At 42.8% G+C, this 24,589-nt stretch overlaps 1 protein-coding gene and 1 long non-coding RNA gene across 3 annotated transcripts; one reads left to right on the top strand and one right to left on the bottom strand.

Moving 5' to 3' along the window:
• Positions 1-3,338: 3,338 nt before the first annotated feature.
• On the bottom strand, positions 3,339-13,615 carry LOC125513181 (ubiquitin C-terminal hydrolase 15). Of its 2 annotated transcripts, none has more exons than XM_048678214.2 (14): positions 13,342-13,615; positions 11,601-12,002; positions 10,639-11,029; positions 10,180-10,567; positions 9,943-10,097; positions 9,767-9,855; positions 7,709-7,794; positions 7,434-7,596; positions 5,862-5,985; positions 5,490-5,647; positions 5,328-5,412; positions 4,796-5,008; positions 4,354-4,415; positions 3,339-4,273 (listed from the first exon to the last, which is right to left on the bottom strand). In XM_048678214.2, the coding sequence occupies exons 2-14, from the start codon at positions 11,921-11,923 to the stop codon at positions 3,577-3,579; spliced, it is 2,934 nt and encodes a 977-aa protein (XP_048534171.2). In that variant the 5' UTR covers positions 11,924-12,002; positions 13,342-13,615; the 3' UTR covers positions 3,339-3,576. The 2 variants fall into 2 exon arrangements, with proteins under 2 accessions (XP_048534171.2, XP_048534170.2); XM_048678213.2 differs by having other exon boundaries at positions 9,767-9,864; positions 13,342-13,614.
• Positions 13,616-15,749: 2,134 nt separating this feature from the next.
• Positions 15,750-21,882, top strand: LOC147964928 (uncharacterized). Its single transcript, XR_015607222.1, has 6 exons — positions 15,750-16,098; positions 16,283-16,434; positions 16,530-16,593; positions 16,689-16,766; positions 21,313-21,452; positions 21,547-21,882. It is a non-coding gene; the product is annotated as an uncharacterized LOC147964928 (long non-coding RNA).
• Positions 21,883-24,589: the final 2,707 nt, after the last annotated feature.

Below are 24,589 nucleotides of genomic sequence, written 5' to 3'. Positions count from 1 at the left end.
AGAGCGAAGGATGCCCAAATCACCTCAACGGTGCCTCCAAGGAAGAAAGCAACGCCCACGGGCGCCGCCGCCACCGGCCGGCAAGAACTGGCCAAGTTTTCGCTGGATCATCGACACCACCACTCCCACACCAGCAACTCCACTGACCCGTGCACCCCTGCACAACAACAGCGCCATGACCGTGCAGGGAACACCACCACGCCTTACTATCAAGCCAACCATGGCAAACCACTAGCACGTAGACTAATGCACGTCCTCCGGACAGGGAAGGGCAGATTGCCACCCCGCATCCTCCCGCCAGCCGGATCTGGTGGTTCAAAGTCCGCACAGAAGCAGACACAACAGCCCGAGCCGTCGGAGCTGTGACGTGCCAAAGAACCGCCCTCACCGAGCTGCCAAGACAAGAAGGACAGGCCTCCCACCACCAGCACACCGCGGCCGCAGCTTCGCCCGCGCAAACACCACAGCCGCCGACATGTCAACCACCTTCTCAGGACCACCCCCGGATGCCAGCCCTCGATGCCCACCAGAGCTCACAGCTCCATGGGGCCACCAAGCACCACATCATCGATGCACGCCGCCCGGTGCAGTCCCTCACTGGCACCAACAACCCCACCATGGAGCCGCCGAGCACCAGCCCGCCGACGCGTCGCGCGCCACTCCGCCGCAGCCACCGAGGGCGGAGAAGCCAGATCCGGGCAATCGAACCGGATCCGGGCGCTCCCCTCACAGACGCCACCCCGCAACCCCGTCGACCGCCCACGCCTCCAGGAAGACGCAGCCGCCGCGGGCGCTATACCGCGAAAAAGGAAAAACGCCCCGCCGCCACCCTCCCCGAGGCATGCGTGGGCTTCACCGGCGGCCCCTCCAACGGCGGCGATGCGGGGGAGCGGGGAGAGGAGGCCTTTGCGGCGGCGGCACTAGGTTCCCCCGTGTCGCCCGAGTTAGGCGGCACGGGGGTCGGGTGTGTGTTGGATAGCCCTGCAGTTTTCCTAATCTATCTATCACTGTCTTCAAAACTGAGGTGGTCCCACAGGTGATAGTACTATTGAACTGAAACAACACTAATAACATTCGATGAGCTAGCATACGAAATTGAAAAGAAAAAAGGGCGAGTTCCAAAGAGGATGACCTCCAGATAATCCCCATGAATGAAATAAGAAAGGAAAACTCTTAGAATCAGCCAGTTGATTATAGGCACGCGCATCAGTCGTGTTGCTAGCCGGCCACGTGTTCTTGGTGGACCACGCTGAGGTTTGGTTTAATTTCTTTCCTCACGCGTGGACTACTATTGGCGTGGACTACTATTGGCGCAGATGCAGGAAGCGTTGTTGCTTCCTGCTAGTACTGCTTCGTCTCCCATGTATGGATACATTGTCATGGACGAGTGGACGACATGCTACGATGTTACTTGAGTGTTTGCTACAATCACATGCCGCAAGTGTTTTCCTGTGCTAGCTCCTCATGATATATTCAATTTTTTTCCCTGATGTTTTTGCTGCAACCAAATGATATTATTTTTTGTGGGGAACCAAATGATATTTTATTGCGTACGAAAGTCGGTCGTGCTAGGGCTACAAGGACGGTTGGCGCTGCTGCAATTCGCATGCGCGACAATATAAAGTTGGTCAAATTCAAGCGAGAGACTGATTGTTGTTGCTGCAAGCCAGGCATGTATGCTGCAAGTCTGGACACCGCATTTGTTTTTGCTGGAAAGCTGCATGCCCGTGTCGCCATGTTGTAAAACCTGGGCGACGCTGCAAAGCCGATTGATGGTGGTTCCGGCTGGACGCGTGACGCTTCAAGTCTGGCAACCATACTTATTTTTTTGCTACGATGTCGTAGTAGTCGTGTTGCAAAAATTAAATGATGTGCAAAGCTAGTCAACACTACTCCAAGCCGGATGCAATAATGACAGCAACTTTTTTGTTGCTACAACAGCTGGACTGTTGTGCTACATAACCATGTGACGCGGCAAAGCAAGCCACGCGGCGCTACAAGGGGGACTAGTGTTGTTGCAAGTCGGCTCTAAATGTTGCAAGCTAGGCATACATCGATGCAAGGTCGGCCATCTCCGTTGCAAGCAGCTCACACTTTTTTTACAAAGCAGGTCGCGCGATGCTGCAACTGTCGACACCATCACGGGTGTTATGGCCGCTACAAGGGCTTCGCCTAGTGTGTCGGTGTTGCAGCTATTTCGAAAGCATCGTCAATGATGTGACCATTTGCGGGTGCATCACCGCTATTGTGGTTAGTGCATGGGGTGTCTGACATTGTTATGATGACGGCCGGCGGTGTTGCGATGTTACGACAGCAGTTAATGTTGTTGCGATGTTACGACAGCAATCGATGTTGTTGCAATGTCACAACAGTGTTGCGGTGTTAAGGCGGCGATCGATGGTGTTGCAATGTTACGATAGCAAAAATGTGTTGGAATATGTTGCGATGCTATGACGGCGGTCGACGGTGTTGTGATGCTATGACGGCTATCAACAGTGCTGCGATGCTACGACGATGGTCGATGGTGTTGTGATGCTAAGACGGCTGTCGACGGTGGTCGATGTTATGACAACGGTCGACGGTGTGATGATGTTATGATGGTGTTGCAATGTTACAGGCATGGTTGATGTTGTTGGGATGTTACGATGGCAGTCGATGATGTTGCGATGTTACGGCGACGGTGTTGCAATGAGGACTAGTGGGGTACACGGCAAACGTCGTGACCAGGCCGCTGGTTGGAAGGTGTATGCACAAAGAGAAGGCGATGTTGGAACCGCTCGATGCGTCCCATCAAATGATTTGGCATGCACGACATAATCTTTGGCCAAGTCATGATCTATTTTCTTCTTTTTTTTTTGCAATTATCGGATAGGCTAATTTACCTTGCATGTGGACTAGTCATGATGTACTTTGTGGTTTGTTTGCTACCAGCGTGTAGGTACGTGAAGCAAAAGTGAAAGCTAGTAAATAGAGATAGTGTGTACGGTTCATGGGGCCCATGTAAATGGAGAAGGCCGGGAGCAGCCGGTTGAATGGGACGGATCAGACGGCTAGAGACAGCGCTGACGAGAGCTAGTTCCGTGCTGCTCACTGCAACTTGGTGCGAGAAACTTCAGATACAGACGGATCAGACGGCTGCGGACCCGGCTGATCTTATGACGCCTAGCATCGGCCGCTTTACCTCTTCAAGCAAATATAGGAATTTAACAAAACTTTGTTTCAGTTAAGAGATGCCCCCATAGGCTCAAATCAGCAGTATCCTACTGGCTACTGGTCAGCTCTTACTCTTTGGCCAAGAAATGATAGAAATCTGGAAGCAAATGGAAGTTCTCGCACAGTAAACAAATTCTTGGCCATCTTTGCTTTCACAAAGCCAGTCCCTGAGTTCTAACATGTCAACCCAAAAGCTAGGCATCTAGACAGATCTAGTTACTTCACTACACTGAGTGAACTACATCTAGAATATGCAGCTACAATTAAATATGCCTCATCTGAAATAAAAGAACATGAGGCGATATTAACAGCACTGCTAACCATATCAGCCCAGCTCCAGCTAAAACTATCAGATGTAGACCATTACATATGACAAAACCCAGATGTTTGAACAAAACCATCTCTACTATGGTTATACCTACCATACAAGCTTCGCTGGTTTGCTGAAGCAAGAGGTTCGGCTGAAGACGCGCAAGCCCTGTCTGGATATCTTCCTCTATGTACATTGCCGTAGGGGTGAGTTGGCAAGGAAGAATCTGAGACAAGACCCATGCTTTCCGGGAAGTACCTTGTTTGCGGATTGGAATGCGAGAGCCTTGTACATGAGACAAAGTTGCCAAGAGGATGGTCAGGAGCATAATATGGCCCAAAAATTGAGGTGATTGGATCAAGGCCAGCATTGTCACCATAATCCACAACACTGAATGAATCTCTAGTGCTTTCCGTGGTAAACGAAGATTCATCAGAGCTGGTAAACAGGGACCATTCACTTGATGTAGCGTCCGAGAAGTCCGTGCTAACCGAATCGGCAAAAGCATCATCGGTGTGATATAAATTTTGGGACCTCAACTTGGCATGCTGATCTTGCCTGTAACCTTCCTCCTCTGGTCTAAAATCATAAATACCACGGCTTTGATCATCAGAAGTAAAGAATGATTCTGTCTGCTTCTTCTCTTGTTTAGAAGAGCCCTTGGAGGATTTTGATGAGTGACGATATGAAGATGATGGATCAGGCAATAGGCCTTTCTCAATGTATATCCTCGGAGGGCGAGGAAAAGATCTAAATGATAAATGTTAAGACTAGTGAAGACAAGGAAATAACTCGAATATTAGATGGCAAATATCACAGGCTGGCTGTACCTCAAGTAGAATAGCATATATGCACCTTCTGACATAACTTGATTCAATGATACAGCCTTGACCTTCGTATAACAAGAAACAAGTAGCCACATCAGCTCACACAAATTCCCAGATTTTATATTTTGTAAACATACATGACCGTATAAAAATATGACTACAGAAAAGACATCACATGAAATAAGTGTGACTATTTGATTGTTCGCCGTCACAAAGCACAAGCAGACTTCAATTCATTTCAAGTTCCATAAGCACTAAAACAGTAAGATTACAACATAATTGCATTTCAAAAGAGTATACTATGAGCTGCTAGTTTTCTAAACTCGTGATTATGTTTGCTTCTTTAAAAGAAATACATATCTATGTGATTCCACTAGTCTAGAATAACTTCTAAAAGCAACACATACAGAAGTTCTTAATCTACTTCAAGGAAATTTATGAATACCTCTGAGTCATCAATTCTTAACCATGTTCCCTGCATATCTTTGACATACGATATGTAGTGACCAGAGAATGATGCATTTTCTGTATCCACATGTACAACCACAGCATACAAGAAGTAAAGAGGCGGGTGATCACCAGCCCCAGTCACAAAAGGAACCATGTCCAACATATCAGGAAAAGTGACACATTTGTTAATCTTGCCATACTTTCCTGTCTGAAGCACGAACAAAATTAGCTCAATAAACTAATCTTAATAAGCAATCAAACAAACAATTATATTAGTGTGCTAAGGAAACTTCTTCAAAATGAGCTTCATTTAGTTTTAGCGGGGTTTGGTTGCAATTTGAAGATGTAAAACACAACATCATGAAATTCTACATAAATTAGTCATTAATATCATACTGACAAATGTATACTCTATGATAACTGCACACAAGTATTACTATACTTCGAAACATGCAGCTGAAAATTAGAGATAATACAAAGATACTGGGCCAGATCAATATTGCATACAGAGATGAAATACATAATACCTGGAATCTTTTTAAAACTACTGTTAATATGTTCGGCACTTCATGCACGCTTAGCTGTTTTCTAGCTTTAACATAAGCACAACACCTGCAGTAAAATTAACAAGCTTTAATATGCTGTGGTCCGATCAAAATGATGAGAAGATTGTTAGTTTGCCACAGTACCTTCCACATTTATACATATTATCCCCATCTAAATCTTCAGGAGCAGTGAACTGTGTCAAAGCATCTTGCAAGGACTCCACCCAACCATGAATCTCCAAAGTAAGATCCATTATATTCTCGTATCTTTCAGATTCATGATGGCATCTGAGGCACTTAACCTTGTTTCATTTACTAAATTAGTTAGTATATGATAGAAAAATAGTGCTTAACTAACTAGCTAGAGAGCCAGCAGAAAAGAAAATACAAGGAACGAATCTGCAACTTATGCACACACGCAAAAGGATATTCGATATAAACTGTAACAACTTGAGCACACGATTAAGGAAATTTGCAGCACTAAAAATGAAATCAAGTCAGAAAATTACGAGTTACCTTCGATTTAAGGCGTCCACCAAACATCTGTTGTATCAGTGTAGTTTCCTGCAAGCTTTGTTCTACTTGCTTCTCACCACCCAGTCCATCCAGGCACGCTGCTTGCATAGACATCACAAGATGCCTGGTTGTGTTGAAAATCAAGCACATTATGAACAAAATGTTAATACATGATCAATACAAAAGGGATAGAGTAGGTCTGACAGATTTAGAGCAACAATTGTCATTTTCCCCTTCCCATTTTCCCCAACCCACTTGATAGTGTTGACATAAGAGACCATGAGAATATAAGAAAAGGACATATTTAAAGCCTCTTAAATATTCAGAATACATCAACAAATTAATAGACTAGTCTGTTCCAGGAGACTAGGGAGAGATTAGTTGTTGCCTTCTTGGACTGATGATCTTTCTTATTTTCTGTTTCAATTAAACAGGATTATCAGTCAATCATCAGTTAACAGCAACAAGCAACAATAACAAAGCCTTTCAGTCCCAAACAAGTTGGGGTAGGCTAGAGTTGAAATCCATAAGATCTCGAGACCTAGTCATGGTTTTGGCACGTGGATAGCTAACTTCTACAAACAAGTTGGGATAGGCTAGTTCTTTGGTGATATTCCAGTCCTTCAGGTCTCTCTTTACGGACTACTCCCATGTCAATTTTGGTCTACCCCGACCTGTCTTGACATTAACAACACACTCTAATCTTCCTCTATGCACCGGCACTTCTAGATGCCTACGTTGTATATGACCAAACTATCTCATACGATGTTGGACAAGCTTCACTTCAATTGGTGCTACCCCAACTATATCTACCTCAGACAATGTTGGACAAGCTTCACTTCAATTGGTGCTACCCTAACTATATCTACCTCAGACGATGTTGGACAAGCTTCTCTTCAATTGGTGCTACCCCAACTCTCATGTATATCATCATTCTGGACCCGATCCTTTCATGTGTGGATGTGCATCTCTACTACATCTAACTGTTGGACATGTCATCTTTTAGTTGGCCAACAATTTGCGCCATACAACAACGCAGGTTGAATTGCCATCCTATAGAACCTGCCTTTTAGCTTTTGTGACACTTATGACAGAGGACGCCAGAAGCTTTGTGCCACTTCATCTATCTGGCTTTGATTTGATGGCACACATCTTCATCAATATCACCATCCTTCTGCAGCATCGACCCCAAATATTGAAAGGTGTCCTTCTGAGGTACCACCTGCCCATCAAGGCACCCCATGTACTGAAACCGCACCCCAACTTACTCAGTTTTAGTTCTACTGAGCCTAAAATCTTGATTACAAAGTCTGTCTCCACAGTTCTAACTTTCTATTAGTAGTCACTCCACAATATTCAGAACAAATTTTGATTGCGTTGTGACTAACAGAATATGTTAAAAGCGAAACACCGAAACTTTGGTTTCATCTAAATCAGAGGCCACCCTTGTTAGAATCGGTTTCATCTAAATCAGAGACCACCCTTGTTAGAATCAACAGGAAATAGTGAGAAAAAAGAGGAATGAAAAAAATAGAATAAGAGGAATTAAATCTAACATGTCAGCTAAACTACCTTAAAAATTCATGAGCATCTTCCTGACTTCCACCACCCAAGCGACATCCAATGTTCCTTAGATTCGAAAGGATTCTGCTTGGAGACACAGGTCCACCACTTTCACGTAAAGTTGAAGCATATTGCTCAAGTTCGCACATAAGACACCAGTTCTTTGAGCAACCTATACGAAGATAACAAAGTGTAAGACGGACAGGAGTAGACAACTGTATTATTACTTTTACCCTGTGCAGACAACAGTACTGAAGGGGCAAATGTTATGGGCTTAGTATTACAGTCTTTAGAATGCAATCTCAGAAGCAGGTGGATCATCAGGGGCTTTGTGCACATGAGGCATTGTAGAACAGCATTAGCATAGCAGCTGCAAGAAAGGACAATAGTCATTACATATAACCCATGACAAGCTACAATTTAACTAATTAAATGTTCAATTTGCAGAAACAGAAGAAGCAACATTTGGCTCACAATTTGCTTGACTAAATAAAGTACACCTTATTTAAATTAATTCTTTCGTAATATTTTTGGTACACAGGAATTATCTTAATTTTATTTAGCTGCACGTACAGTATGATTTAATTATATTGTTGCACCATTTTTAAAATTTGCTGATTTACCAATCTATGTGTTTGATACTTGTGAATCACCTCCTACTGGAAATTCAGTTTCACCCCTCCTGTTAAGATTCTTAGATTGGTTATTTCCAGAACATATTGCATGTTGTTCATCTTCTACAAAATTTGCACAAAAAAAGGGCAGCCCGATGCACATAGCCCCCGCTTGTGCAGGATCAGGGGAAGGGTCCAACAACTTTGTGTCTTTTGTACGCAGCCTTTCCCTACATTTCTACATGAGGTTGTTTCCAGGACTCGAACCCATGACCTCATGGTCACAAGGCAACAGCTTTACCGCTGCACCAAGGCCCCCCTTCTACAAAATTCGCATATAAGAACAAAAACAAATTAAGTCAGCACGACAGTTTAACAAAGACAATGGAATGACTGCTGGATACCGAACAGTGCGTCAAGGAAAATCATCACTGTCCGGGGAAACCAAGTGCTAACCCGGGTATGTGAGTTAATAGACCCAATTTCTGGAGAGTGGGATGAGCAGTTGATCCGTGAGAACTTCTGGCACATTGATGCCGAGCGCATCTTGCAGATCCCTTTATTTCATGCGGAGACAGAAGATTTTGTAGCGTGGCAATTAACAAAGAACGGGGTTTTCTCAGTTCGGTCTGCGTATTATAAACAATGGGAGGCAAATTTTGATGAGAATGATCTGGGCCTAGTACGTTACTCCACGGCGCCACACCCAATCTGGTGCAAGTTATGGAGTCTGAAGGTGCCAGCAAAGATAAAGATTTTTCTGTGGCGATGCTTACACAATGCTATCCCATGCTTCAGTGTTCTCGCAAATCGCCATATAGGGAGTATATCTCAATGCCCAGTCTGCCAAGATGGTGCGGAGGATATATCTCATGTCCTATTCCAGTGTGCACGATCGAAGGCCGTTTGGGATGCACTCGGACTCAGCGCAGAGATTCAGTTTGCTGCTGTAATAGACCGAGCTGGTGCGTCTGTTATCGATTTCTTATTATGCGATGAAGCTTATCAGAAGGCGTACACTGGTCAGGTTGAGCTATCGGAGATGATAGCCACAACATGCTGGTATCTGTGGTTGCAGCGGAGAGAATTCATCAAAGGGGAGGAGCTGCAAACGCCGGAGAGGACAGCACCTGCGATTGGCGCTTGCCCTCAACTACGCTCGTGCTGTAGGGAAATGTCCGACTGTTGCTAAATTAAACAAGTGGCCATCTTACCAGGGCTTCTAGTTCTGAACGTGGACGCATCCTATTTTGCTGGGACAAATTCAGGTGCATGCGGGGCGGTTGTCAGGGATCATAAAGGCCGTTTCATCACAGCTGCAACAGCAAGACTTGAACACGCCGCTGATGTTGTCGCGGCAGAAGCAGCGGCACTGTTTGAAGGTTTAAAATTAGCCTAAGTGTGGGATGTGCTAAGTTGATGGTAAGAATGGACAACAGTATTGTGGTGGATGCCATAAAGCTAAACGAAGGCCATTCAATGGTTGCAGCGCCTGTGTTAGATGATTGCCGAAATATCTTGAATGATTTTGGGAAGGTTACTATTGAGCATTGCTTTAGAGAGTCAAATGTAGTAGCTCACGAGCTGGCAAAGTGGGGGTGTGCAAACGACCCTCATTTGGGCGGATGCACCTCCTAATTTTCTTGTTAAATTTCTAGCGGATGATGTAACCGTTATTTGAGTTAATAAAGTATACCTTCCCGTCAAAAAAAAAGACAATGGTAATACCTGTTCCCACAGTTGAAAAGACCTCTGGGAGAAATACCCCGTACTTCATACTGGAAGAACTTAACAAGATCTTCATAGCGAAACAATACCTGAAATTCCTATTTAGAACAAAGTAACATTACATACCAAAACAGCGCAGTAACTCAAGACAAGAGTTATCATAGATGATTCCAAACCTTACTCCTCTTGTTATCATTGATTAAACCCACCAGGCTGGTTTTGAGAAATTTTGAGGGCTTCTTCAAGACTTCAACCTTGGATGCTCCTAATTTTGAGATTCCAGTGCATCCTTGTAAATTGTTGTTCGTTGAAACACTTGATTTTGCAGATCCTACAGGATACAATACATATGTGAGATTAAAGAGAAAAATACAAGGAAAAGGTAGCCCGCTTCAAGAGAGAAGAAACATTACTTTGCTCATTTTTGCAGGAAGTGTTCTTTTGATGGACATTGTATTGATATGATGCCAACACCTCCTGTGTTTTTTGTGATGAAACCACCTTACCTGGTGGATAAGGAGGCTTCATATAAATCACATTTCCTCGCCCACTATATTTGCAAGATGATTTGCTCCTCTGTAGTGACTCTGTTGCGGAAGAATATGGCCCCTCGCAAGAACTCGTCATATCAGAAGTAAAATAGACACCCATGTCGGGTTCATAAACTGTGATGCTTGCTTTTGGACATTTTGTTGTTTCAGGAGCACAATTATTGGGTTGTTGTACCGTATTATTGAGAGGATAAGTAAAATCATGGTTGCCATTCTTTTCATCTAAACAACCATAACTGTTGTTTGAAACCTGAAAGCGCAAGGTAAAGAACTGAATGACACAAACTTGGAGAATAAAAAATGAACTAGAAGATATGCTACCTTATTTGCTGATAAAATCTCAGATGAGTTGGTTTCTTCATCAACACTGTAATTGCTCTTTTCACAAGATGCAACAGAAGCGCTATTTACTATTGAAAGAAGACTTTGATTTGATTCATTCATGTTGCTTCTGTCTGTCAGGAATAGATCAGTATCAAGAATATAGCTATCAGTTGTCGCAAAGGATGGCTCTGATACTGTGTCAAAATTCATGTCATGCAGGTGACTGTCACCCCCTGGAAGAGGTGAATTCAGGTTAGTCAAGAACGGCATTTGTTCAGAACTCTCCGTCGGAGATAGTCCACCAGAGTTGCTACCACCATTAACATGCCACTGCTGGCATGTTTGTTTATGCCCTTGCCTCCAGTGTATAATTTGACACTTTCCAGAGCTGTGGAACATTCAAAGTGGCATTAAAAGTGGCCACAACAACAGAGCAATATAATTTTTACATTCATCACACAAGCAAGAGAGTATCGCATGACAAACAGAGTCATGGTGCAGGGATAAATCAGTTGTAAATTCAGCATTTTTAAGAGACTGGAGTTATTAGATGTGTTGCTTGCTCCAATCAGGCGCTGGATTATATGCAGCGACAGGGTACTCAATCCTACCAAAAAAAAAGGGCAGCCCGGTGCACGTAGCTCCCGCTTGCACAGGATCCGGGGAAGGGTCCGACCACTTTGGGTCTATAGTACGCAGCCTTTCCCTACATTTCTGCAAGAGGCTGTTTCCAGTGCTCAATCCTACCAGCTTAACTAAAATTTGATATGTCACCAATGAAACGAAATAAGTGACTCGCCCACTTTGGTGACATAATAATGGTACAGTTCTTTTTCAGAAATGAAATCATTATAATAAATAAACAGCAGATAATAAAGTAAGATTCATACACCTATTTGCGTGTATACGACTTTTTGGAGTTTAAGTTCATACCAGAGAATAATAGGTCAGAATCTTACCAGTATCTAACAGATTTGCACCTGGAGCACCTAGTCTTTGCAGGGCCACGACAAGTAGCACACTCGTGGTATTCTGACCTTAAAGAAGGAACAGATCTCAAATAAGGCATGGGTCTCAGAGACGGTCCTGGCAATATAACATCTGGGCATGCCATTGTTTCAACTTTGAAGGCTTCTTCTGCAGCTTTCTGGCCAAGCACACCTACTCTTGTTTTCTTACTTACAGAATCATGCCATCTCCCAAGAAGAAAATATGCTATCACCGGAAGTACGATAAATACAACAAAGAGTGCAGGCACATCAGCTTCCCTTGGTTGGAGCATATCCCTAGAAGATTATTATTATCCAGCTCCAAGACTTCTCTGCTTCAGCTCGGAAAAACATTCCAAATCACTGATTTACCTACAGAAAACAGCAAAGCTGAAAGCAAGAATCACAGTTTCCACTCTCTCAGAAGTGGGACATGTTAAGAGAAAATGATTGCGTTCAAACATTTAAGGGGCTAGGACAGGATTAAGCATATCAAACGAACCAGCTCACTGGAGTTTCCTTTTACATGTCCTAGAAGCTCACTCCCATTGGGGCTTCAGTTCACTTGGGATTTGGCTTACACTTATATGATACTCCCTCCGTTCCGAATTACTTGTCGCAGGTATGGATGTATCTAGATGTATTTTAGTTCTAGATACATCCATTTCTGCGACGAGTAATTTGGAACGGAGGGAGTAATATCAAGAAGCTCCCACTTGTCTTGCCATGGCTTCAACTTACAAGCACAACCATACCATAGTACTCCCTCCGTTCACAAATACTTATAAGATGTTCTGTGAATTGGATGTATATCAAGAAGCTCCCACTTGTCTTGCCATGGCTTCAACTTACAAGCACAACCATACCATAGTACTCCCTCCGTTCACAAATACTTATAAGATGTTCTGTGAATTGGATGTATATAGACATGTATTAGTGTGTTTGTTCACTCATTTCAGACTGTATGTAGTCCATACTAAAATAACCAAAACATCTTATATTTGTGAACGGAGGAAGTACTATATTCACTGAAATTAGAGATACACGGTTTCCCAAAATGATTAATTGCCTTAGAATGTTAGGGCCAGAGAGATAAGTTCACTTTGTGGCTCACATCACCTCTTTATACTATATCCAAATCCTCCAGCAAATCAACCACTAGACTACCGGAAACAGCATGGAGGGCAACAAAACTAAATTAAATCTTTGCATGTGGCTCCTTTGGGCATAGCTCATGGATGGCGTCCAAACTCTTATCCGACATAAGTATTTTGTATTTTCGACAAACTACACTCAAGTTTAGGAAAATGTTTGGCGCAAAAGATTGGGCGTATGAGATGGCAACAGAAGCAGTAAATCAACATCGCCAAAAATACCACAAAGCAATGGCCAGCACATTCCCAGCAGCAAGATCAAATAGTTCTCTGGCGCATCTCAAAATAATAATAAATAAACAAAAGGATCCGGCGCCCAACTCTAGCTCCAAATGAGAATCCTACAAGCTCCGAGATCCCAAGCATACAACCAGTGGTGAATGCGCCCGCCGAATTTCCGAGGCAGTCGCACCGACACAAACGTCCAGGGACGGGAAAAAACCCCAGACACTAGCAACAGCAGACTGCGTAAGAGGCGCACGGAGTGCTTCGAAAAGCCTCGATTTTTCGCAGAACGGACGAAAGAAAAACACAAATCAATTGAGACTAGGGTTTACCCAGAAAGACAAATGTCGCTCCGGGCGGATCTCCAACGGGGGCGAGCAAGCGGAGCAGCAGTCCCGGACGGTGGTTCTGGAGGAGATCGCGGTATATAGGGATAGGGGATGGAGAAGCTCTAGCCGAGGATGGCAGCGCTGCCGGCGGCTGAAGGAATCGGGAGCGGTGGTGGGAGTGACCGACTGTGGCTCGCTCGCTGTTGCTTGGCTACTGTGCTCTGCTCATGTGTGCGCGTTTTTGCTTTGGTTGTGCTCGGTCTCGGTTAGCTTGGCTCTTTTCAGCGTGTTTGGTTGGGTCAATTAGAGTGACGGAATGGAAATTAAAGCGGTACGAGATTTTAAATCTATTACGTAGTAGTATTTGGTTAGGGGGCTGTAAATTTATAAAGGAAAAGGATGGAATTTGATACTCCAGCTTTCACCGTTTTATTATCACGAGATAGGTGGAAGTTGGAAGGGACTTATTTTAGACTAGCTACAATGGGTAGTAACATGTTGCTATTCTATGTTACTATTTTTATAGTGGGAAGTAACATATGTATGATAACATACAACACTTTATTTATTAGGCTATAGACTCATCTTATCTTGATATATGTGATGTTACTCATACTAGTAGTAAGTAGCTATGTTATCACATGTCTCTCTTTCTTCATTTATTGCTTGCCACATCATACATTTTATCTACATATGTGTGATGTTACTACATATGTTACTCTCACTGTGGGTAGTCTTAGAGTGCTCACAATGGGAAGTATCATAGAGTAGTAACTTGCCGATGTTACTAGTCTATGTTACTATCTTCATAATGGGTAGTAACATATGAGTGGTATCATAAAAGAGTTCATTTATTAGGCTATAGACTCATTATGCCTTGAAATGTGTGATATTACAGTAACTAGCTAAGTTACCACAAACCCCTCTCTTCTCATTAATTATCTGCCACATAAGCAATCTTGTATTGAAATGTGTGATATTACTTGTTAAGTTACTCCCATTGTGACTAGTCTTAGTGACTCACAATCTTTAACCCTTCGTCATAATTTATGTTCACTTTCCTGGTCTACTCTTTCGTCAATTCCCATGAACCAAACAAAGAAATAAAAATTCTCCTCAAATTTCCACAATGCACCAAATAGGGATTGGGAATAAAATGGCTCATCACATGTCAAATCTTAATATAACCCCCTATACTAAACTTCCGATCCTCTTCCCAAATATTGCCAAATACGTTGTTTGTTTCTGACCCCTCCTTGGTCCTGGTTGAAAAGAGGATTTAGATCCACGGAAGGACTGCGTTTTTCCTTCTAATCATCCGATCAGATAAGGAACGGTGCTTATTAAGAGACAATTTTTAACATGAAGTTAGGAGACACTCTTATATAAGATAATATGTTTGATGTAGAAAAGAAAATTGACGAAACACGGCAAGTTGCTGCTTTTTCATTAAGAGCATCTGTACCGTTAGTATCCGCTAAAAGCTCATCGATCCGGAAAATTTCAGACGATATGCGGGTTTTGACTGTTTTACGGTCTGAACAGATCCACTAAAAACTCGTCGTCGTGTAAAAAAATATGAGGGGACCCGGATATGCGCCTCTCCGCAGCTATATGTGCGGGTCAGGGCATTTAGGTTTCTTAGATCAACAAAGAGGGGTTCCTTGGGTCCGTTACTTAGAAAGAAGCCCGCAAAAACAGGTCTGCTACATTATGCAAATATAGTAGAAGAAAGGAGTCTAGCGGCTAAAACAGCTAAAATGACTGATAACAGTAGGCATCCTCACGGTTGACACCACAAGACAATTAAACTGAGATAAGTGACAGCTTAACGGGACCACTTTCACTTTCATAAATAGGAGGGATGTTGGAGATCCCGAGACTTCCAGAACAGAGACGGGGCTGTGCCCAGCAACAACACCTCCTCCCCTCAGCTTGTGTGGAGACGTGATCTCCTTGAAGGTGTCTACCCCATCATGATCACCATTGTCCCTCACAGCAGATTTTGGAGGTGGAGACATAACGAGTCTATCATCTTCAGCATGTGATCCTTGTAGAGCACACGCAATTTCTTGATTGTTCTTAAAAAAGCGATCAAATATGTTCAAGAGACAGCCAAGGCACACCATTAAACACCAAATTGTGCATGTGCTTCCATAAAGCCCAAAGAGCAATAGCAAAGACAATATTTGGAGCATCTAATCTTTTTCCAGCCACCCAAAGAGAGGAAATACTAGTGACAGAATCTCCCGGATGCATTTATTTAGGACAGTATAAGCGAGCCTAATCTGAGCTCTCTCACGCTATCCGTATTTTTAACCATTCGATTTCGCATATGGATGGTCTCTGGCCGTAGATCTGCCCTTAATGCACCGTTTGCGGGCTGTCCTAAGTGGACGCTACTCCGGGAGAAAAAACCAAGCAATGTGGTTGATTGGGCCTCCCAGCCCGAAAGCCATCTGATCCAGAATCAGCGACTCCGCACCTTCTTCCCTCACCCGGCCCCAACCATCCAATCACGCTCCAGACCTAACCCCACGTCGGCGAAGGTGAAGTGAACAACGATGACGGACGATCCCAGAGATCCGGATTAGCACCATGACGACGCGCGCGTCCCACTCCTCTGACCATGAACCCGAGCGGCAAAGCCCATGAAGACTTGGCGGCGCTGCGGGTAGAACCGGCGTCCCAGGCGAGCTACATCCAAGATGGTCGCCGCGCTTTTGCCCTTCCTCCACACCCGTTGTTCCTTCCCTGCAGGTACAGTTCACCCCCTTACACAAGATGCCTATAGTGGACCGGGAGATATTTTGTCTTGATCTATTAGTCTTCCTCGTGCAACAATCCATCTCGTCACCTCTCCTCCCCCTTCCGATGACGTGGTTATGGCGTGGCTGGGCGTGTATCTCAAATCCTCCCATCAGGCTTGACTCCTTTCTTTCAGGAGACACGGGTTGGCTCAGCGGGAGTGGTTCCTCCTCCTCCCTTCTCGCTCTGTAGGTGGAGAATGTTTTTCACTAAGGGTGTGGGCGACTGGTCAGGCCGATCGATGTTGAAAGTGCTTCCTTATGGTGGTTCTTATTCTTCTATCTATTGGTATAATCTCCCTCCTCAAAGCCACATGATGTTTGCTTTTCATTCCATTCTACTATCGATGCATGTGATCTGTTAATTGTTGATTTGTGTAGCAGGGCATGCGACAAAAGGACATGTATGCATCATGTCAGCTGATACAGATCTGCATTTATAGATGAGGTCAGTGGTGTGGAGCACTTGACCTTGGTTTTATTTGACACGTGATGTTGGCAACTCCCTGGATGCATTTGTTGACGTTGTTTTGCTTACTCCAGTGCATGTGCTCTGAATTGTTGGGTTTGATCTATGTTCTGCTGGGTGTTGGGTTCTCTCTTGCCGCTCCAGTCGGCCAGGTTAGTATCCAAGTCATATTACTATGTAATGCCACTCGTGAGTGTGACTTTGATTGAAATAAAATAGCGCTAGCTACCGGCTGTTGTTTTTGCTGTATGCAAGTTTGTTCACAAAAAATGAGCAAATGAAATATTAAATGTTGTAGATACTTAGCAAAGCAAACTTCACAGCGATGAAAACGACAACATCTTGACTATACATATAAGATATTGATCGTTAATCGAGCATAAAATAGAAGGATTGTGTAAGCAAGATGAAGATATTAACTGTGTATTGGATCAGACTATTGTTACAAAAGTAATGCATATGTGAACCCACTTGTGAAACAATTCATGCTTGCTAGAGATCAAATTAGGGACCGTCCTGAGTAATATGTTGCAATTAGAGTAATTGGCTCCATAGCTTGACTGCACCACTATCTCTTAACATTTTTCTTTCCACGAAAATCTCTCAACGATATTATATTCTATGTCCATATGATGTAGCATTGCAGTATGTGTTTCATTTGGTCATTCAGCTTTGCCAACTTTTGGTGATTTATAGTTTTTTTTTGCGTAAGCCTATTGCTATCTCTACAGGTTGTGTGTTTTTAAAAGAAAAACTGACTATCTTTGGTAAATGATATTAACTATAGCTTTCAGTATCCTTGAAATGTTCGTTTGTCTCTAACATGCTCATGTCCCCCCCCCTAAAAAACATGCTCATGTTTTTATTTAATACAACCATGGCGCATGAATGGAGAGCCAGGGGGCTCCCGATTTGATGCTAAGTGTTATGATAACAAGATGACCCAATCGTTGTGAGTCACTTCTCTACCAATTTTATTATGTAAGGTTATAATAAGCTTTCTCTCTTATTCTCTGATACCATCTACTGATACAAAGTTGATACCAAGGAGTTTGCCACTTCATATGCTTGAAATGCATGAGTATTACTGACGTGAAGTTTCAAGAGAATCTTTTCTTTATGATGCAGTTAAACAATCTGTTTCCTTATCTGCATGACCTATGCTAACATTCAAGAAATATATGATACTAAGAAATGTGCTGTCATGATCAACTATGCATAAATTTATGTTCAAAACATTCATGATGGTGGGAACTATATTTTGAGGAACATGGAGTAAATCTGATGGGACTAATCTTATGTAACGAGTTGTCAATTGTCAGATTATGCATTGTATTAACTGATGTCGCCAACTAAGTAATGTCAGCAGTTGGGCTACGTAGTGACCCTCCTAAATATGTAACATATTGGCACCCAATCATGCCACCATATATTTGCATAAATACTTATTAGTACATGTAACTAATTCAAGGGGAAGTTCTCCATATAGCAGTACTCTTGAGATTTTGCATCATAAGGCTACACCATGAAACGAATTGCCATGTTGTTTCAATTTAACAAGTAGACTATATGGCTTCATATATTTTTATCAGTCCCTAACACTATAATGCCAAAATGGATGGGAGCAGCAACGCACGCCATCAATGATCTAGTATTAAAGAAAGAGCTAACCTCCTGCCAAATATGTTGGGCAACCACACACTCAAATAAAAGATGTTGGATACTTTAAAGCTTAGAATAGAACACACAATCCACGGATTTATGTAAGTTCCTTTTCAGGAGATTATCTCTGGTCACAAGTTTGTTGTGGGCAAACAACCATAGAAAGATGTGAATCCTAGGTGGTACAACCAATTTCCAGATAGCATGAATAAAAATTGGAGTTACTCCTCTATAGTTGATGATAATATATAGAGAACTGGTAGAATATGACCGAGATGCAATGTATTGCCATACCAAGGAATCTATATCACTAGAAAAAGTAATACTCGAGGCCACAGCTTCCAGTTCATACCACATATTCATGAAAGGGGAGAAAACCCTTCTAAATGTGAGTTTTATCACATTGTTATCTAAAACCTGACTAACAGTTTTACCTTGCTCTCTGCAAATGTAGTAAAGATCCCAAAATTGAATAGACAAAAGGGAAAATCCAAACCAAATGTCTTCCAAGAATCTCACTTTAAGACCATTTCCAGTCACATGTATGTATCCAAATTTGACAGATTTGGAAGCCCAAACTACCCCTTCCAGAAGTTTGAAGATACATTGTCTTGGATACAGAAGATGTTTGGAGATGTATTATATTTGTTATCTACTATGTCCCTCCACATCCTACCTTCACTATTCACATATCTCTTGACCCATGAGCCTAAGAGACAAATGTTAAGATCATGATGATTGAAAATTCCTAGGCCCCCAAATTCTTTCTTCATAGGAACTAGAGGCCAATTTGCTAAATGGATTTCTCTGTGTCCTTCAAATTCATTCCACAAGTAGTTTGCCATTTGGGTGTTGATGAGATCAACAACCCATTTAGGAATTTTAGAGAAGGAAAGGAGGTTAATGGGGATACTGACTAAGCAGACTTTAATAAGAGTAATCCTAGCTGCATAAGATAGCAATCTACCCCTCTAGCCAGCAATCCTCTTAAGTATCTTATCAACCAAAGGTTGAATATCTTCTCTGGACAACTTCTCATAATGCAAAGGAATCCCTAGGTATTTCAAGGGGAATTTACCTATGGGACATCCAAATATATCAACATGGGAATTGAGATCATCACCTTCGAGGTTGATGGGAATCAACTCACTCTTGTCATAATTGACCCTCATTCCTGAGACTTGTTCAAAGCAGGTGAGGACCCACTTGACGTTTGCAGCTAGAATGGGGTCCTTGTCCACAAACATGATGGTGTCATCGGCATACTACAAGCTGATGAATCCCCTAGAGTAAATAGAATGCCCAAGCCCCTTGAAAAGGTTTTTACTAGATGCCTTCATAAGCATCCTAGTGAGAGCATCTACAACTAAATTAAAAAGGAGGGGTGATATAGGGTCCCCCTGTCTCGGACCTATTCCTATGAGGAAGAAATTACTTTCTAGATTGTTAAGCTTCACTCCAACAGACCATTGGTGAGTGATCTTCCACATCCACTCGAGCCATCTAGAATCAAAGTCTCTAAGCTTGAGAAGGTGACCCAGGAAGTGTAAATCCACCCTATCAAAAGCCTTTTCATAGTCAAGTTTAAGGACTACTCCCTAACTATCAGACCTAACTACAGTATGGATAAGCTCATGCTATCAGCACTCTCTCCAGGATGTATCTACCTTTGATAAAGGCAGATTGTTGGAAATAAGCCAATTCATGATAGCTCATAGTCTATTAGTCAGGACCTTAGTAAAAATCTTAAAGACACAATTTAACAAGCTAATTGGACTGGAGTTTTTCATTACTGAAGCATCACGCTCTTTTGGATCAAGGTTGGTCTGGCAAAGTTTAATCTATATATATCAAGCTTACTAGCATGAAAATCTGAGAACATAGCCATTAAATCATGCTTAACCAAATCCCAAAACTTCTGAAAAAAGAAAAAAGGGAGCCCATCAAGGTAAGACCCAAAGACAGTTGTCCTAACTTCCTATTCAGAGAAAGGAGCGTAGAGGAGCTCATTCTCTACAGGGGTTACTTTCTCAGAGTCAGCAAACAAATCATTAGAAAGCTCAAACCTAGAGTGCTCTTCGTTAGCAAAAAGGTTTTTATAATAGGTAGCAGCTATATCTAACATCTCTTTATTATCAGAAGTAGGGCCATGTGGGCCATGGAGGGAGTGAACTAGAGTTGTCATCCTCCTTTGGTTAGCCACAACATTCAAATATGTAGTGTTCCTATATCCTTCCTTAATCTATCTATCCCTAGACCTCTGCTTGGCTTTAGTTTCCTCTTTAAGCCAAATCTTTGATATTTCATCTCTAATAGCCTTAATTCTACCCTGCAATTCTGAATTAAGCTCCTCAGATCTAGATTTGATATCTAAAGCATCATACTCCTCCATCAAATATTTCTTGATGTGTCTAAGCTCAGCCTCTATGTTGTGGCTACACCCTTTAGTCACCCTCCTGAAGTTTGTGACCTTAGATTGTCAAGTCTCTATGGAGCTATTACTCTTAACTGGGATAGACCAAGCTTTCTCAACTATTGCCTTAAAGTCATCCCTAAGCAACCACCATTTTTCAAACTTGTAACTAGAGCTCTTAGGTAGGATACCAGTCCCAAAATCCCAAAGGATGGGGGTGTGGTCACTACCTAGTCTACGCAAAGCTTGAATGGAGGATAAAGGAAAAAGCCTATCAACATTAGTAGAATAAAAGACCATGTCAATGGTAGACATGATCAAGTTTGCTTGGTTGTTGGCCCATGTAAACCGCCTATTCCCTAATTTGTTTTCTAAAAGGCTCCAAATCTCAATCCAAGCATTAAATTTGTCACACCATTTATTGTTCACTCTACCATTACTCTTATCTATATTATACCTAACCATGTTGAAGTCCCCACCAATAATGGTAGGTGTTTCACAGTCCACAAACATACTATGCAATTCAGACATGAAACTATCCTTATGTTCCTCATAAGAGGAGCCATAGACAATGACCACTCTAAATTAAGTTGGCCCCTAAAGTCTTAGCTTTGACATGGCAGGAAACAGAGAAGGTCCCAATCTGCGAGCTGAGAACTTCAAAATCTCCTCATCAACCCCCATCAGGATGCCTCCAATAGAGCCTTTAGCAGGGAGTAAGGAACAGGAGAAAATTCTACTACCAGTCAAATATTTCAAAAAGGTATCAAAGATAGTTTGTTTTTTGGTTTCTTGAAAGCCTAAGATAGAAGGTTTGGTCTTACTAATCGAGTCACTAATATTATGCTTCCTACCAGGAGCATCTATGCCCCTAACATTCTAGAAAGGCTAATTCATGGGAAATGCTTTTTCATGGGGTGCTTGCCCCATTTGTAATTATGGATCATGGTCCATAGTTCATCCTCATCTTGAACATTCTCCAGATGTTCAAGAGTTTTGGGTGGAGAAGCACTAAACCCACCAAGAGCAATAGAAGCGGGGGAATTAGAGCATACATTGTTAATCTACCTAACATGACAGGTAAAAGAGGCATGTAACTTAGTAGCAGGAAAAAGTAATGGGTGCTGGTACAGAGGTGCCCTCAGCTCCTTGTAAACCAGACTCACATTTATCATTGATAACTACTCCTATATCTAAAGCATTCTTTATTAGTTTATCTTGCTGATTGATAGAGAAAGGTTTTTTTGAAATAATACCTTGAAGTTTGGAGTGGTACTTTCCAGGGATTTCCAAATATTTCTTTTTCTTCAGTTCTTGTGCAATCTCCAACACAATATTGCCTTTAATATTAACTCTACCACTGCCTAGTAGCCTCAACAGGGCCCCACTTCTTTTGTTTCTTGGCATCATTTGCTAGGTTGAGAATGGGACCCCTAGAGTCCCTTTTGGAGTTATTTGTCCCCTCTGGTGGAGATTTCTCAGTAAGCTAAACAGAAATATCAGTCTCATAACGTTGGTTTTGGTCATCAACTAGCTCCTTTTGTTACAAGAGATCAAAACATATGTCCTTGTATTCCTCAGTTATATCCATCCAGGGGAGTATGTCAGCCCTAACATCATTAAGTGAGTCCTCAAGTTGGGACTGCATCTGTCCCATATGAGCCTCTTTGCATTGTGGGTTAAATTGACTTTCTTAGCATTAGAGCCATAGCTTTTCTGAGGATTAGTATTAGGCACATTTTGCCCATTGGGATATTTATCTGTGTCCTTCGTTTGTTGGCCAAACCCATTGCTAGTCTGCTTCTCCCTAGTCAGGCCTCTGTCCTCATCTCCTCCTTCCCCTTCTTTTCCTTTTTGTATCTCAGCTGAGCCTATCTCACCTAGATCTTCTTCCACTTTGAGTTTGACTTGGTAAAGTTTCGAGCCAGAGCCAAAATCGAAGAGTCTTAAAACAGTGATTTTGGAAACATCTCTACATCTTATCTTGATCCTGACCACCGCAAATAAATTCTTGAACATACCTTGCTAGTCTACATCCAATGGTAACCAAAAGGTGCATCAATTTGATCTAAGGTGTCCCATTCACACCATTTTGGTTGTAAACCTATTAGTTGTATCCATGTCTCTGATAGGTCAGCAAAAGCATCCAATTCTCCATCCCAGGTTGATACGTTAACTGAGATTCCTTCCTTAAATGGACCAAAACATGGGTAGTTTGCAACAACTTCCACCTTGATGTGTGGTGGGAACTTAACTAGAAAAGACCAGTTATCTAGTTGCCTAATCAACCATGGCCAGGAGGTTTTATAGATGATCCTGGATTCTTTTGCGAGATCTTCTTTGGTGATCTCACCTACCTCCGAATACAGTAGCCCAATATTTTTGAGAGAGCATAATCTATCATTTGGATCAGCCTTGAGTTCAATGTGATAAAACCCGAGCCTTGCAGAAGCACTTCCTATGTATTTAGCTGCATGATGAGACTGCTATCTAGTAGGGCATCCACTAACTGTTGGGAAACGTAGCATGCAATTTCAAAAAAAATCATACGCTCACGGAAGATCTATCTAGGAGATGCATCGCAACGTGAGGGGGAGAGTGTGTCCACATACCCTCGTAGACCAAAAACGGAAGCGTTTGACAACACGGTTGATGTAGTAGAACTTCTTCTAGCTCAGACCGATCAAGTACCGAACGTACGACACCTCTGAGTTCTGCACACATTCAGCGCGATGCCGTCACTTGCCTTCTAGATCCAGCAAGGTGTCGAGGAAGTAGATGAGTTCCGTCAGCATGACAGCGTGATGACGGTGATGGTGAAGTGATTCTCGCAGGACTTCGCCTAAGCACCGCAAAACTATGACCAGGGTGTAAACTGTGGAGGGTGCGCCGCACACGGCTAACGATTGTTGTTCTGTGTTCTAGGCGCCCCCTCCCCACATATATATAGGTGGGAGGGGGAGGATAGGCATCCAGGGGCGCCCTAGGGTTGGCCGCTGCCCCCTAGGAGCCCTGCCTTGCCCTGCGCCCCCTTTTCATGTATTCATGAAGGGAAAGGAAAGAGGGGGGTGTGAGGGAAGGAAGTGGGAATCCTAATCCACACTTTCCTTTCCCTTCCCCCTTTCCTTCTCCTCCTCCTATAGCCTTATAGGGTGCACAAGCCCCTTATTGGCTAGTGTGTTCCTTCACAAGGCCCATATGGCCCATAGGTTTGCCGGGGGTACCCGAAACACCTTCTGGTGACCCGATAAGTACCCGATACCCTCCGGAACACTTCCGGTGTCCGAATACCATCTTCCTATATATCAATCTTTACCTATCGACCATTTCGAGACTCCTCATCATGTTTGTGATCTCATCCGAGACTCCGAACAACATTCGGTCGCCAAATCACAAAACTCATATCATACTATATCGTCATCGAACATTAAGCGTTCGGACCCTACGGGTTCGAGAACTATGTAGACATGACCGAGACACTTCTCCGGTCAATAACTAATAGCGGAACCTGGATGCTCATATTGGCTCCTACATATTCTACGAAGATCTTTATTGGTCGAACTGTTATGACAACATACGTTATTTCCTTTGTCCATCGGTATGTTACTTGCCTGAGATTTGATCGTCAGTATCTACATACCTAGTTCAATCTCGTTACCAGCAAGTCTCTTTACTCATTCCGTAATACATCATCCTGCAACTAACTCATTAGTCACTTTTCTTGCAAGGCTTCTTATGATGTGCATTACCAAGAGGGCCCAGAGATACCTCTCCGATACTCAGAGTGACAAATCCTAATCTCGATCCATGCCAACCCGACAAACACCTTCGGAGATACCTGTAGAGCATCTTTATAATCACCCAGTTATGTTGTGACGTTTGATAGAACACAAGGTATTC

The sequence above is a fragment of the Triticum urartu genome, chromosome 6A (genome assembly GCF_056163025.1).
Source record: "Triticum urartu cultivar PI428250 chromosome 6A, HENAU_Tu73, whole genome shotgun sequence".
Classification (NCBI taxonomy): Eukaryota; Viridiplantae; Streptophyta; class Magnoliopsida; order Poales; family Poaceae; genus Triticum; species Triticum urartu.
The sequence above is the reverse complement of the archived record's forward strand: the minus strand, read 5'-3'. Positions and strand labels throughout refer to the sequence as shown.